The sequence below is a fragment of the Mus pahari genome, chromosome 1, assembly GCF_900095145.1.
Source record: "Mus pahari chromosome 1, PAHARI_EIJ_v1.1, whole genome shotgun sequence".
Classification (NCBI taxonomy): Eukaryota; Metazoa; Chordata; class Mammalia; order Rodentia; family Muridae; genus Mus; species Mus pahari.
Window position 1 is genome coordinate 142,638,877 of NC_034590.1, and position 15,841 is coordinate 142,654,717.

The 15,841-nt window shown below is 41.8% G+C and overlaps 2 protein-coding genes across 4 annotated transcripts in view; one reads left to right on the forward strand and one right to left on the reverse strand.

Annotated features, from left to right (window-relative positions):
- The window catches only part of Prkg1 (protein kinase cGMP-dependent 1), a 1,174,992-nt gene that overhangs the window by 495,884 nt on the left and 663,267 nt on the right, over window positions 1-15,841 (reverse strand). The window lies entirely within an intron of this gene.
- On the forward strand, window positions 6,771-10,565 carry Cstf2t (cleavage stimulation factor subunit 2 tau variant). Its single transcript, XM_021187121.2, has 2 exons — window positions 6,771-8,492; window positions 8,671-10,565. Exons 1-2 carry the CDS (start codon window positions 6,792-6,794, stop codon window positions 8,941-8,943), a joined length of 1,974 nt encoding a protein of 657 aa, XP_021042780.1. The 5' UTR covers window positions 6,771-6,791; the 3' UTR covers window positions 8,944-10,565.

Below are 15,841 nucleotides of genomic sequence, written 5' to 3' on the forward strand. Positions count from 1 at the left end.
ATTCCTAATGATCTGGGGAACAGGTTTTGGGGAAGTGTTAAAGTTGGAGCTCCACACCGCCATTTTGATATTTTGCAAGAAAATATTTCTCTTCTTTGAGCCAACCAGTTTGTGGTGTTTTATCACAGCATCCCTACCAGACTGGTCTCTGCATTATGACAGGTCACAGGAGAGTATTAAAATAACCCGAATGTCGCTCCTCTCTGTAGCTGCAGTAGGTCCCTGGACTTTCACTACAGAGCACTAGCTATGACATTCTCATATATACTACATCTTACATTTAACAAAAATTTCTAACTCTCAGGAGTCTAGTGTAATATGACAAATTTAAACTGGCACTCCTGAAGTAATGTTTCCGGGGGAGCATTCAAGTGTGATAAGGAGTCCAAATATGTCCTGCCACACTGTTCTGTTGGTGATGTTTTTTAATCCTGATCCCCAATTGAATGCTTCAGAAAGGCCACTCTCCCATAAGTTAGGGTCACAATAGGTTCATTCTTAGGGTCTCAGTGCCTCAGAAGTGAAATACGACCCAAAGTTATGAAACAAACTAATATTTCTTTGAAGTTGGGTATTTGACTATTCTGCTCACAGAAAAGAATAAAAGTTAAAAAGATCCATGAATTGTTCCTCTTAAGTAAGTTATCTTTATTCAGCTCCGAAAGTGGGGATCGGATTTTACCACACTTATGAGGCTACTTGCTTTCTCTGTGTTCCCTCAGGTGACAGCTCAAAGCAAGAGTGGCGGAGTTCTGCTTCTTGTCCAATTAGTTCCGCCTTCCCATGGTTGAATATCTGGGCTTGTCTGGCAGTGCTTTCTCAAAAGGAATCATCTTAATGACAGCTTGAACATGGCCCTGCACACAAATAGGTGCTGGACCAAGGCAATGTTAGCAGAGTCTGCATATTCCATCCATCGTGAAAGTACACACAAGCCCATTTAATAAAAATGGATGATGATAGTTAACCAAATATTTGAAGAGAACATCTCATGGCTCACTAAAAGAACTTCATGGGGCTGGATAGATGGCTCAGTGGTTAAGAGCACTGACTGTCCTTCCAGAGGTCCTGAGTTCAATTCCCAGCAACCACATGATGGCTCACAACCATCTGTAATGGGACCCAATGCCCTCTATTGATGTGTCAAAAGACAGCTCTCTCTCTCTCTCTCTCTCTCTCTCTCTCTATATATATATATATATATATATATATATATATATATATATATATACATAATGATTAGTATAGCTCTCACTGAAGTGTCTTATGGGATTGAGCCTGGAAACAACCCATACTCAGTTACAAAGATACAAATGTGCATATTTGAACAATGTTACCTGTCTTAGAGTTATCTCTATACAAGTTTAAAATAATACTAATAACAGATCATTGGCACATCAAATCCAGTCCTTTCAATGACAAGAACAATATACATCTCTAAGTTACATTAGAGTAAATAGGGTTTGTACCTCTTTCCACTTAAAATTCTGCTTTGCATCCTACCATTATATACAAATGCAGATTAATAATACAGTATGAGAAATGATAAAATACAGGTTATGTCTTCTACACAACAATCCAACATGGGTAATGGTATTCTCATCTGAAAGATGCCAAAGCAGAAATAACGAGAATTAATTCATCCAAGGTATATGATTTCTTGTCAACCTAAGTCTAAGATTAAAGTCTGAAGCCTAACCCTCTCCATCCTACTTCCTGCAAACATTGTTTGCTTGGCAGAGACTGAAGACCTGGACACGATTACAGATGATGTCAATAAGTTAGCAGCTGATTCTGGTCCAGGCCCTTGATTGTCCTTGTGCCTTGTGTTCTTAGCCTGTCAATAGACTGGTAATCGACTATACAACATTTGACTCCATTTAACTTGTAGTCAGGCAGTGGTATACTTTCAGAGTCTCAAATTTACATAATATTTTTCTTGCCAACAACAGTGAATCATAAGTAAGTAGAATTTACTATTTACTTCCCTCTATGCTCTTTTCATATTAAATGTATTACAAATTTGGGGGAAATATGCCTCAGAAAAGCTTAATTTGGGATGTGAGGAATCTTTTATAGAAATGAATTCATTACCTATGTGGCTGCATGCTTTTAAAAAGCCTTATTTGAGGTTTTATATTGGCCCTATCAATTGAAGAAAAGAAAACATCCTTTGCAACTGCTTCAGTTTTTATACATACAGCCCATCTGTTGCCATAGCACTGATTGTCGTGTCAAAACTGCAATTAGTAACACTCAGAGCTAATCAGGAAAAAGGCCAATGGAGGCTGTGTCCAGGCCTCAGTAACCCATGACTACTAGGCTAATTGAGCAATAGGAAGCTTAATTTCAGGAGACCTGGTTTCAGGCTGTAGCTTTGCCTCTTACTCTGTATATATGGGACAATCATTGAATAGAAAGAACATTTTCAAACTTGATTTCTTGATTCAAGTGGCACATGTAAAATAGTTGCCTGTGCTAGTTAGACAAACTAACATTTCTATGCCTAATTCCAATTAGCTATAAAGCAGGACACTATAACTGCCTAACTCAAAGATACTTTCGTTTTGTTTTGTTTTGTTTTGTTTTGTTTTTCTGAGACAGGGTTTCTCTGTGCAGCTCTGGCTGTCCTGGAACTCTAAAACACAAACTGTTGCTTTTAGTAGGAAAGACACTGAGGTGAGCATTAAAGAACAAGAACTTAAATGTGATGAAATGAATATAAGAACTGGGAAAAGGAGGAATCATGAATACAGGGGCAAGATGGGCAGAAGCCAGGGGGTAGAAAAACACCGATTGCATACAACAAAAAATGAAGTGCACTGGTCAGCCAGAGAAAAGTACACAAGAGATGAGGGATGAGTAGTAAAAAGGAAGCTACCTTCTAGAGGATGTTAAAGATAGGAAGACCAGATGCCACACTCAGGTGAAAAGGAGTGAAAAGCTCAGCTGGAAGCTAACGCAATGTGATTGGCTTTTATGAACCTCTGCTAGGTAAAAAGAAGCCTACAGACTTTACTGTCACAACAGTTTTCATGAATTTAATTGCCAGAGCTGTTATACTATGTCCCATCACATGATAGCCAGGCATCTTAGCATCTTCTAGATCATAAAAATCACCAAGTCCCAATGTCATATCTTGGCCAAGTGCAGCTGCTGTCTGAATCGCTTCTGTTCTATTTCTACAATAGATTGTGAACCATCCCTCAATACCATTTCTACCAGGAATCCTTCTTTAGGAATATAGATCTTTCTGGATTAATTACTTTATTCCATTTCTAGATACTTCACTGCATATCTAATTCTTAAAAATAGTTTCCTGGAGGAGTTATCATCGACCTAAGAATAATACAATAGGCATCCTGGCAGCAGGCAGTTACAATTGGGACTGTGCCATTTAATGTCACTGGTTTCTTTCTAGGTTAAATGGTTTGTTAATACTTAAACTCTAAAGAAATTTTAAATCATTCATTCAAATAGTGAAATAATAGGACCTCCACAAGTTAAGCTTCACCTCAGGGACTGAGGCTACACAGGTGAACAAAACAACAAAAACAAAACAAACCCAAATAAACAAACAAAACCCACCTCATCTATGCATACTAACCTATCATCTATATATATATCATATGATTCTCCCCTTGAAGTGAAATTGTTCTCCAATTACGACCTTCATTAAATTACCTTTAGGTCTCAGCAAACATATCTGTGTTTCTCATATGAGAGGCATGGAAAACTTCATTTTTGAGGTGATTTTTTTATTGGTGTGACTGATATAACAGTACACAAAATTCATGCAGAGAATTTGTTCTAACAAATTGGTTTTTACACTGCTGTACTGACAGTGTTTGGAAAGATATTTATGGAATAAGAAATGCGAGGCAGATGGTCAAGGGATTAAAAAGACCTACTTATTTCCTTGAGTGATTTTATAGATGCAAAGTCACAATTCTACTAAGAGGCAAAAGGATTCCTATCAACAGAAAGGTCCAGATGAGGGACTACCTGCATCCAAGGGAAAATGGAATTATGTTTAAGCTACAGGAAGGAGGAGGGACTAGAAAAAAACTTTGTGTTTTGCTTATTCCTCAAGAGACCAAGACAAATAAAAAAATGTCCCCGAGGATTATAATTTAGTAGTAGACTTGAGGTCCCCAAGTTAATTCTCAGGATGATGGGTAAAACTTTTTAAAATATCTTAAGAATATGTCTAGATTTGATCTACTTAATCTATAGTGAACTCTTTTAAAGTGTATCCTATTTATTTATTTATTTATTTATTTATTTATTTATTTATTTATGTTTTGAGGGTCTCACCGAGTATCTATGACTACCTTGGAACTAGATATGTAAACCAAGCTGTCCTGGAAGTGTCTCAAATACTGAGATTAAAGGTGTGATCCACCATACCCAGTTTATGGTGAATTTTTTTTTTTTATTTAGTGTTTTAATACACTTTATAGACTCACAAGAACCACAGTATTTACAATTTTGTATAGAATTTAATTTCTAAAAATAGCTATTAGGAGAATGGAGGTCTTACATGTATCCCGGGGTTGCCTGCAACTCAGTATATAGCCCATGCTATCCTTGAGATCAAAATAAGCCTCAGCCTGACTTAGGCTTTCCCTGTGCTTGGATTTCCAGACTGTGTGACCACCCCTGCTCTAAATACTGCACTTGCCAAGTATGTCAGAGATTTGGGTGATTTTGTTGGTCAGTCTTGTTTGTTGAAAACACGTACATTTTTAGTCAAGGCATTTAGTTTTTAATTTGACTGATAAATGCTCAAAGTAATTCAGAATGAGAGTTAAACACCATTTCTTTTCTTATCTTTTTTCTTTTTGGTTTTTCCGAGACAGGGTTTCTCTGTATAGCCCTGACTGTCCTGGAATTCACTCTGTAGACCAGGCTGGCCTCAAACTCTGGGTGCTAGGATTAAAGGCGTGCACTACCACTGCCTGGCTTAAACACCATTTCTACAAGGGACTAAGCTGATAGTCTTTAACAGACATGAGTGTTAAAGTGTTGAGTGTCTCTCTGTGTAGCCATCACTAGCTTCAAAGTAGACATAAAGAGCAGGATGTCCCGGAAGTGTCTCAAGCGCTGGGATTCAAGGTGAGCTGCCATGCCCAATTTATGGTGAATGTTTTATTTAATGTTTTTAAACCTTTAGGTATCCCATAGGCCCCACGTGTTGCTTTGTTTGTTTGATTACTATGTTTTCTTTGACAATCAGTCAGGTAAAGACAAGGCTTGTGGTGCTTGCCTCTAATCCCAGCATACACTAGGAGAAGCAGGAGGATTGCAAATTTGAAGGCAACTTAAACTACATACACAGTGAATTTCAGGCCAACCTGAGCTGTAGAGGGGCCCTGTGTTAAAATAACAAAATTAGTTTTAGTATACCTGATATCTTAATTTATTGAATTAATTGACAACTGAATATAAAAATATACCATATACATTTTTCTTCAAAACATAAACCATATCTGGGTGTAGTGGCCCACTCCTTTAAGCCCAGCATTTGGGAGGCAGATGTAGGTGGATCTCTTGAGTTCAAACACAGCCTCATCTACAGACTAAGTTCTAGGGCAGCCAGGGCTACACAGACAAACTGTCTCAAAACAAAACAAAACAAAACCAAGAACAAAACAAAATATAAACCATGATATTTTTGGATTTTTTTTTTCAAGTTAAAACAGTGAAAATTATATATTGGTCATTTAAAAACAAATAAACAAACAAACAAAACGGCAGTATTCAAAGTACAAAACTGGCAAGAGAACTGGGCAATGGTGGTGCATGCCTTTAATCCCAGCAGAGGATTCTGGGAGTTGGAAGTCAGCCTGAGCTCCAGGACAGCCAGGACTACATAGAGACTTTGTCTCTAAATAATAGATAGATAGATAGATAGATAGATAGATAGATAGATAGATAGATAGATAGATTCACAGCTATATATATATATATATATATATATATATATATATATATATACACATTAATCCATACTCTGCAGTCATACTTTTTAGTTTATCCCACTTTAGCATTAATGTCAATTAAAATCAGTAAGGGGAGGGAGGAATGAACCTGCGCACACAGAAGATACCAGGAAGATCCTGGATCTAGTAACACTTTGAACAAGCCATAGCTTGGGGGCGGGGCTGCGGCTGACAAAAGCGTTATTTCATCTTTACGAGAATTGTTTTTAATGTTGTTAAGATATTTTAAGGGATAAATATCAACATTTTTTACCTCATAATACTGAATAGAATTTTAAATATTCCTATTATTCTACACTAAACGAAAGCTGTGACAACACATTAAGCCTTAAATCAGCTGCGGGCTGGCGGCTTCCCGACCGTGGAACGCAATGACATCCGCCCCCGATGTGAGCCTCGCCCCCGGTGTGAGGAGACACAGACGCTGCCGGTTACCACATTGAAGTCCGATCGGCCATTTTTAATGAGGTCAGTTCTAGTGCATCCTGTGATCACAGGAAGAGGGGGCGGGACGCCGGGAAACCTCGACCAATAGGATCATGGAACGGAATCCTGTTGTCAGGCGCGGACAACCGAGCGCACGGCCGGGGGCGGAAGGCGTTAGATAAATTAGTCCGGTCTCAGGAAGCAGTGTCTGCGGCCTAACGGAACTACAGATTCCTAACAGAAAGGTTTCTGTCCGGAGCTTGGTATCTGCTTTCGTTACAGAGCGGAAGTGTGGTTCGCCAGAGGACGACCCCCAGACGAATTTAGTGTCCGCTGTCCGCTGTCCGCTCGGCAGGAATCATGTCGAGTTTGGCGGTCCGAGACCCAGCCATGGATCGATCGCTGCGTTCGGTGTTCGTGGGGAACATTCCGTATGAGGCGACGGAGGAGCAGTTGAAGGACATTTTCTCGGAGGTTGGTTCCGTTGTCAGTTTCCGTCTCGTCTACGATCGAGAGACTGGGAAGCCCAAGGGTTATGGCTTCTGCGAGTACCAAGACCAAGAGACTGCGCTCAGTGCCATGCGGAACCTCAATGGGCGCGAGTTTAGTGGGAGAGCGCTTCGGGTGGACAATGCCGCCAGCGAAAAGAACAAGGAGGAGTTAAAGAGCTTAGGCCCGGCGGCCCCCATCATTGACTCCCCCTACGGGGACCCTATTGATCCAGAAGACGCTCCAGAATCAATCACTAGAGCAGTCGCCAGCCTGCCCCCAGAGCAGATGTTTGAGCTGATGAAGCAGATGAAGTTGTGTGTCCAGAACAGTCACCAGGAAGCCCGGAACATGCTACTTCAGAACCCACAGTTGGCGTATGCGTTGCTGCAGGCACAGGTGGTGATGAGAATCATGGATCCAGAGATTGCACTGAAAATTTTGCATCGCAAGATACATGTCACACCACTGATCCCAGGCAAATCTCAGCCTGTCTCTGGGCCTGGCCCTGGTGGGCCTGGTCCTAGCGGGCCTGGCGGGCCTGGTGGTCCCGGCGGGCCTGGCGGTCCCGGCCCTGCCCCTGGCCTCTGCCCAGGACCTAACGTTATGTTGAACCAACAGACTCCTCCTGCCCCTCAGCCTCAGCATCTGCCAAGAAGACCTGTGAAGGACATTCCTCCTCTGATGCAGACCTCTATCCAGGGAGGAATTCCAGCCCCGGGACCAATACCAGCTGCAGTTCCTGGACCTGGACCTGGTTCCTTAACTCCAGGAGGACCAATGCAGCCACAAGTTGGCATGCCAGTGGTTGGTCCAGTGCCCCTAGAGCGAGGACAGATGCAGATATCAGATCCTAGACCTCCGATGCCTCGTGGACCCATGCCTTCTGGTGGCATACCCCCTCGAGGACTACTGGGAGATGCTCCAAATGACCCACGTGGAGGGACTTTGCTCTCCGTGACTGGAGAAGTAGAGCCCAGGGGTTATTTGGGACCACCCCATCAGGGTCCTCCAATGCATCATGGTCATGACAACCGTGGCCCTGCCTCACATGATATGAGAGGAGGACCATTGGCAGCAGATCCCAGAATGCTAATTGGAGAGCCCAGAGGTCCCATGATAGATCAGAGGGGTCTACCTATGGATGGTAGAGGAGGTAGAGAATCTCGAGGGATGGAGACTCGGCCCATGGAAACTGAGGTCTTGGAGCCACGAGGCATGGAGAGAAGGATGGAGACCTGTGCGATGGAAACCAGAGGGCTGGAAGCAAGAGGCATGGATGCAAGAGGACTAGAGCTGAGGGGCCCTGGCCCTAGTTCCAGAGGTCCGATGACTGGTGGAATCCAGGGTCCTGGCCCTATTAATATGGGGGCAGGTGGCCCTCAGGGACCTAGACAGGTTCCAAACGTTGCAGGAGTGGGAAATCCTGGAGGTACCATGCAGGGGGCAGGTATACAAGGAGCAGGCATGCAAGGAGGGATGCAGGGAGCGGGCATGCAAGGAGGGATGCAGGGAGCAGGCATGCAAGGAGGAGGGATGCAGGGAGCAGGCATGCAAGGAGGAGGGATGCAGGCAGCAGGCATGCAAGGAGGAGGGATGCAGGGAGCAGGCATGCAAGGAGGGATGCAGGGAGCAGGCATGCAAGGAGGGATGCAGGGAGCAGGCATGCAAGGAGGGATGCAGGNGAGGGATGCAGGGAGCAGGCATGCAAGGAGGGATGCAGGGAGCAGGCATGCAAGGAGGGATGCAGGGAGCAGGCATGCAAGGAGGGATGCAGGGAACGGGCATGCAAGGAGGGATGCAGGGAGCGGGCATGCAAGGAGCTAGTAAGCAAGGTGGAGGCCAGCCTAGCAGTTTTAGCCCTGGGCAAAGCCAGGTAACTCCACAAGATCAAGAGAAAGCAGCTTTGATCATGCAGGTTCTTCAGCTGACTGCGGATCAGATTGCCATGCTGCCTCCTGAGCAAAGGCAGAGTATTTTGATTTTAAAGGAACAAATCCAGAAGTCCACCGGTGCTTCTTGAATGGTTTTCAACTCAGAAGCACTTAGTTATTCCTTCAGAGTTTATTCTGTGGCATGAAGTGGTGCAAAAAGCTGTCTTCTGTGTTCGCACACTTTAACCATTTAAGGTTTCCTTCTCCCTAGATCTTAATCTTATTTCTAGTCCTGTCACTTTCTGCTTTCCTTTTAATTTTTTGATTGAGGTATGGGGTGGAAGGAGTGGGCCTGTTCACTTTGTCACTGTTACTCTACTAGGTACCCTGAAAATAACTATATCATACACCAAGTAAGACTATGAGGAGATGCAACAATAATAACATGTCTGCACTTTGTTAACTGCATTTTAAAAAATACTGAGTAAGCTGGGAACTACGTAGAAATTGAAAGTGGCTTGTTACAGTATTGATATACTAAGGTGGCTTAAAGGTTTTTGGTTGTATATTAAACTGAATGTCAGAATGTTAAGATACACTTTTTGGTAAACCAAAATACTGTATTTTAGAGTACTATAATATTAATGTTTAGTTATTTTGGAATATTGGAACTAACAGTCTGTGGTAGTTTTTGGGTAGGGTTTTTTTTGTTTTTGTTTTTAAGCATTGTTATCTGTAAAAAGATAATTTTCATTTATCTGACTTTATTGAGACAACTAATATTCTTGCCTGGTCCCACCTGGTGATTTTGCAGAATAGCTGTAGTGTCAGCTGAATTATATAAAGCCTCCTCTGGGGAGACTCAAGTGATTTCCTAATACATTTCTCTAAAATTCGTAGGCCCCAAGTCTGGGTGTAAGTAGTTTTTTCATGTCATCTAAGAGAAGCAGTTAGACATGGGGTCAGACTTTCCTGAGTAATGGAGGGTTTTTCCGGTAAAGCTCCCAGGTTCTTGATAAACCACTATCCTTACACAGATGGAATCCATTTGGTCAGCAGGAATCAGAAGTTAAAAAAATCTTAGTCTTCTCATTTTGACGTATCTTAACAGTTTGATAACTTTCACAAAGTACTTTCCTGCCATCACCTTAACTAGAACTGAGGCCCAAGTGGTCTGACAGCTCTGCTCAATTAACTTAGTATTTTATTTCTTAGAACTCACAAGAGCCATTTGGTCATAACATACCTTCCTATTAGATGTGCTTTAAAATAAGGAATGTGGAACTTAATGCATTTCCTTTAGAGCTATCATACTATTTTTTTGATGTTAAGTGTGTGGCACCTAGACACCATATCATATCTAGTTAATGAGTAGAAACAAGCACAAGTTCCCACTTGACCAAGTGACATTCCTCTGTAGGAAACTAAATACCCAGCTACAGAGGGAAGAGTAGCCTTAGGGAGAGAGCTGACTCAAGGGGTTATTTTGCCCTTGGAAAGTTGGAGCATTTTAAGTGTACATAGTTTTCATTCCTAGGCTGGTTTCCATCGGTTTAGTTCTCTGTGCTAGTGTTAAACTTCCTGTGGTTGCCTCTGCTTCTCCTAGGCTGACGTTGGTTTGTGTTCTGTACCTTTGTGCTGGTTCTGGCTAATTCCAATTGCTTGCTTCTTTCAAAATTGCGGTTGCTAGCCCAAAACTTCTTACAGTCCTTGTTATAAGAAAATCTCTGCATTGTTTAATGAAAGTTAAATAAAACGGTTGTATAATTAAGGTATTTTGTATGTTTCATTTTATTTAATACATCGGGAACTTTTTAAGAGATACATGTATACATACATAGAAAAAAGTGAAACTAAGGAAACTTGTAGAAATACCTTTAATTATTCTTTATGCAGTTCAACAGCTGGAATACTACAAAGACACTGCCAGTTCACTGTGATACCTCCCACTCACAGCCCCCAAGTTGTACTTAGAAAACGGGACATGGGAAGTGCCTTATTCATTTGAGTATACACTATAGTAAAAGATAAAAAGGAAGGGTAAAACATCCAGTTATGGGGAAAAAAATCTCATTAGGAACAAGTTTATCCTCAAAGGACTTAGATTCATCACAAAACAAATTATAACAGTTCTTTCTATGAAGACACAAATTAGAAAAGAGCCCCTGTATCTCCAAAGGGAGAATAAGGACTTCAGGGTCATCCTTGGCTGTGTAAGGAGTTGTGGCTACCCGGGGCCACAACTTGCAGAGAGCCGGGCATGGTGGCGCACGCCTTTAATCCCAGCACTCAGGAGGCAGAGGCGGGGATTTCTGAGTTCGAGTCCAGCCTGGTCTACAAAGTGAGTTCTAGGACAGCCAGGGCTATACAGAAAAACTGTCTCGAAAAACCAAAAAGAAAAAAAAAAATCTTGCAGAACCTCATTTCCTATGGTGTGTCAGGCTTTTCTCTTAGGTCTAATGATGTCTTAGGACAATTATGAGCAGCTACCTACTGTAACAGGGAAACTGAATTAGCAGTCACATGAGTCCTCACAAAGAATGTTGGTCCCTGCTTTATTTCTTCAGTTAATCTAAACAGATTTCTCAAGCGGAAACATTTTACTCTCATCAGGGTGTTATAAAAAATGCCAAGAAGTGATTTATATTGAGGAAATTATATTAGTATCAATAATAAGTGCTATTTAAGTATATAGTATTGATGTATAGTATTTTTGAATATTTATTTTAGATCTAATGATAAGATCTAATGGCAAGATCTTGTTATCTGTTGTGTACATTTGCACACTCTGAATGCTTACTGGCAGATAGAGATGCTCTTTGGAGCCTCTGGCAGGCCCCCTGTAGGTGAATCACAGAAGAGACCTTTGGGATTTTGGAGCAAAGCTCTACCATCATCTGCAGACNACTATTCTCCCTNTGAAAAACAGCTCTTGGCCTGCTATTGGGCCTTAGTGGAAACTGAACGTTTGACAATAGGACACCAAGTTACTATGCAACTTGAACTAGCCATCATGAGCTGGGTGCTATCAGACCCTGCAAGTCATAAAGTGGGGCGTGCACAGCAGCAGTCTATTATCAAATGGAAGTGGTATATANGTGATCGGGCCAGAGCAGGTCCTGAAGGCACAAGCAAGTTACATGAAGAAGTTGCTCAAATGCCTATGGTTTCTACTCCTGTTACAATGCCATCTGCTGCCAAGCATGTGCCTATAGCCCCATGGGGTGTTCCCTGTGATCAGCTGATGGAAGAAGAGAAGACTAGGACCTGGTTTACTGATGGCTCTGCACATTATGCAGGCACCACCCAGAAGTGGACAGCTGTAGCATTACAATCCCTTTCTGGGACAACCTTGAAAGACACAGGTGAAGGGAAATCTTCACAGTGAGCAGAACTTCGGGCAGTACACATGGTATTACAGTTTGTTTGTAAGAAGAAATGGCCAGATGTATGATTATTCACTGACTCATGGGCTGTAGCCAATGGATTGGCTGGATGGTCAGGGACTTGGAAAGATCACAATTGGAAAATTGGTGAGAAAGACATCTGGGGAAGAAGTATGTGGATAGATCTCTCCAAATGGGCAAAGGATGTGAAGATATTTATGTCCCATGTAAATGCTCACCAAAAGGTGACTTCAGCTGAGGAGGAGTTCAATAATCAAGTGGATAAGATNACTCGTTCTGTGGACAGTCAGCCTCTTTCCCCAGCCATCCCTGTCATTGCTCAATGGGCACATGAACAAAGTGGCCATGGTGGTTGAGATAGAGGTTATGCTTGGGCTCAGCAACACGGACTTCCACTCACCAAGGCTGACCTGGCTACAGCTGCAGCTGAACGCCAGATCTGCCAACACCAGAAACCTACACTGAGCCCCAGATATGGCACTGTTCCTCGAGGTGACCAGCCAGCAACCTGGTTGACTACATTGGACCACTTCCACCAGCCTGGTGGCAGGTTGACTACATTGGACCACTTCCTCTGTGGAAAGGACAGTGTTTTGTTCTTACAGGAGTAGATACTTATTCTGGTTCTGGATTTGCCTTTCCTCCACGTAATGCTTCTGCCAAAACCACCATCCATGGACTCATGAATGCCTTATCTATCATCACGGTATTCTACACTGTATTGCTTCTGACCAAGGAATTCATTTCACAGCCAGAGAAGTGCAACAGTGGGCCCATGATCATGGAATTCACTGGTCTTACCATGTTTCCCATCACTCTGAAGCAGCTGGACTGATAGAAAGATAGAATGGCCTTTTGAAGACACAGTGACAGTGCTGATTTGGTGGCAACAGCATGGAGGGCTGGGGCAGAGTTCTTCAGAAGGCAGTATATGCTTTGAATCAGCATTCGATATATGGTACAGTTGTCCCCATAGCCAGGATCCATGGGTCCAGGAATCAAGGGGTGGGAAGGGCTAATAGTTCTATTCACTATTATTCCTAGTGACCCTCTAGGAAAATTTTTGCTTCCTGTCCCCATAACTCTAGGTTCTGCTGGCCTAGAAGTTTTGGTTCCAGAGTGGGGAGTGCTCACACCAGGCGTCACAACAAACATTCCATTAAACTGGAAGCTCAGACTTCCCCCTGGTCATTTTAGGCTTCTAATGCCCCTAAACCAACAGGCTAAGAAAGGAATAACTGTTAGGAGGGGTGATAGATCCAGATTACCACGGGGAAATTGGATTGATTGCCTCTCCACAATAGAGGTAAGCGGGATTATATGTGGAGTGCAGGAGATCCCTTAGGGTGTCGCTTAGTACTACCATGTTCTGTGATTAAAGTCAATGGGAAACTACAACAGCCTAATCCAAGCAGGATGACNAAGGACACAGACCCATCAGGAATGAAGGTATGGGTCANTCCTCCAGGAAAAGAGCCAAGACCTGCTGAGGTGCTTGTCGAGGGTGAAGGAAATACAGAATGGGTAGTAGAGGAAGGTAGTTATAAATACCAATTAAGGCCTCATAAACAGTTGCAGAAACAAGGATTATAAAGTAACATGAATGCTTCTGTCTTATTTTGCTAATGAATACACTTGTCGTTCTTCCAGTTTCTATAACATCAATTGATATTTAAGTTGAGAAACTAAAAGAATGTTCCCAAGGGGCATTGTCCCATTGTAAATTCACAAATGTGTTTGCAATTGTATGAGGAATAGTTATATCATGTTAGGCGTATTCATGACCTTGTTATTGTTTCATGTGGACATGAGATATTATTTGTGTCAAGTTGACAAGGGGTGGATTGTAGTGACTATTCCTGGTTGTCAATATCTATAGACTACATCTGGAATGAACTACAATCCAGAATTGGAAGGCTCACCAGTGTTCCTAAGCCAGAGGCTGGGAGACAGAAGTTTCTGATCTGGATATTGGCATGGAGATCTTGAGACACAGTGGCTATTGATTCCAGAAGATTAAGACAGGGAGATCTCTGAGTTCAAGATCATCTGGGATTAATGGCTTGGTGGCATACACCTTTAATCTGGGCTACACCTTCTGCTGGAGACCTACATAAGGACATTGGGAGAAGGAAGATTTACTCTCTCTTCTTCGACTGCTTGCCGTGTAGGACTGAGCAATTGCGACATCCTTGGACTTCCCTTCACAGCTGCTGCTGACCATTGTTGGGGGTTGGACTGCAGACTAAGTCATCAACAAATTCTCTTACTACATAGAGACTACCATAAGGTCTGTTACTCTAGAGAACCCTGACTAATACAGTCACACTATCAAAAAGTAAAAAACACACCAGGTACTTTGTAAGTAGTATAGTAAAGGAACCCAAGTAGATACCAGCTGCATAGGAAAATACTTCTTTATAACTGACTCGACTTAAGCCCTAAAGGTAGGTAAAATATTCAGCTGGTAGAATAAAATACACTAAGTCCTTTTATTATAAATACTTTTGTTATATAACATTTGTATGTATAATATTTATAAGCATTTGGAATGAACTTCAGATTATCAAAGAAGTGATTTTTTCCCCCACCCTAAATCTGCTAGGTTAATGTAGAATGGATAATACTATAGACATAGAGAAATGAAAACAGTTTCTTCCTAACCATTGTGTCTCTCTTACTTAATTAGCTGTTTTAACCAGAATTCTCTCATTACATGAAAAAATCTATAAAAGTGTACGAACCATTTCACACACATACACACACGTCTTGCCTCATCTTACTGCCTGCAGTTAATGTGAAGCGTCTTATACCAATTTCTGAATCCACTTACAAGTTTCTTGTGGGCATTAATGAGAAGGTTTCGAATTAATCTTCCTCAAAAAAAATTAATTTGCAATAACTCATTTCTCAAATCCTTTGTCTTAAGCATTAGCTATAATAGAACTTGAAATATGCATCAACTTAAAAAATAGCACACCTTGAGTTAATGTAATGGGACTTTATTGGATTTTTGTCGTAGTATATTAACATTCATAAAATAATACTTTATAGCTGAGGTATCACACAGTCTCCCATGTTAGATCAATAGAGTTGCAAATAGCATGACTACATATATTGGCAGGGAGAAACAAAATAAATTGTGTATTAGAATTTACTTCTTTTCTTTAACCCCATACCTAACATGATTTTGTTTTAAGTCAGTGATGAGAGAAAAGGGGCTCCAACCCATCTTCTGGTTTTCAGCAACAGAAAAATGTATTGGTAAAACTCCTAGGCTCGTTATTAAGTTTATTACCAAAATTTTGCCTTTCAAAATCTTCAGGAAAAAACTACTCAATTAGTAGCCTGTCTGCCAACTGAACCTACACATAGGTTTCACTTGACTAGCTCAATATTCTCAAAACTTGTTATTTTGAATGTATACGTTTTTCCAGTCTTGTGACAGATTCAACCTCTCCTTTGAGTTATAAGGCTGCCAATCGATCCCTGTAACACTTGGGACTTAAAACTGTGTTCTTCAGCACTCGGGAGGCAGAGGCAGGCAGATTTCTGTGTTCGAGGCCAGCCTGGTCTACAAAGTAAGTTCCAGGACAGCCAGGGCTATACAGAGAAACCCTGTCTCAAAAAACCAAAAAAA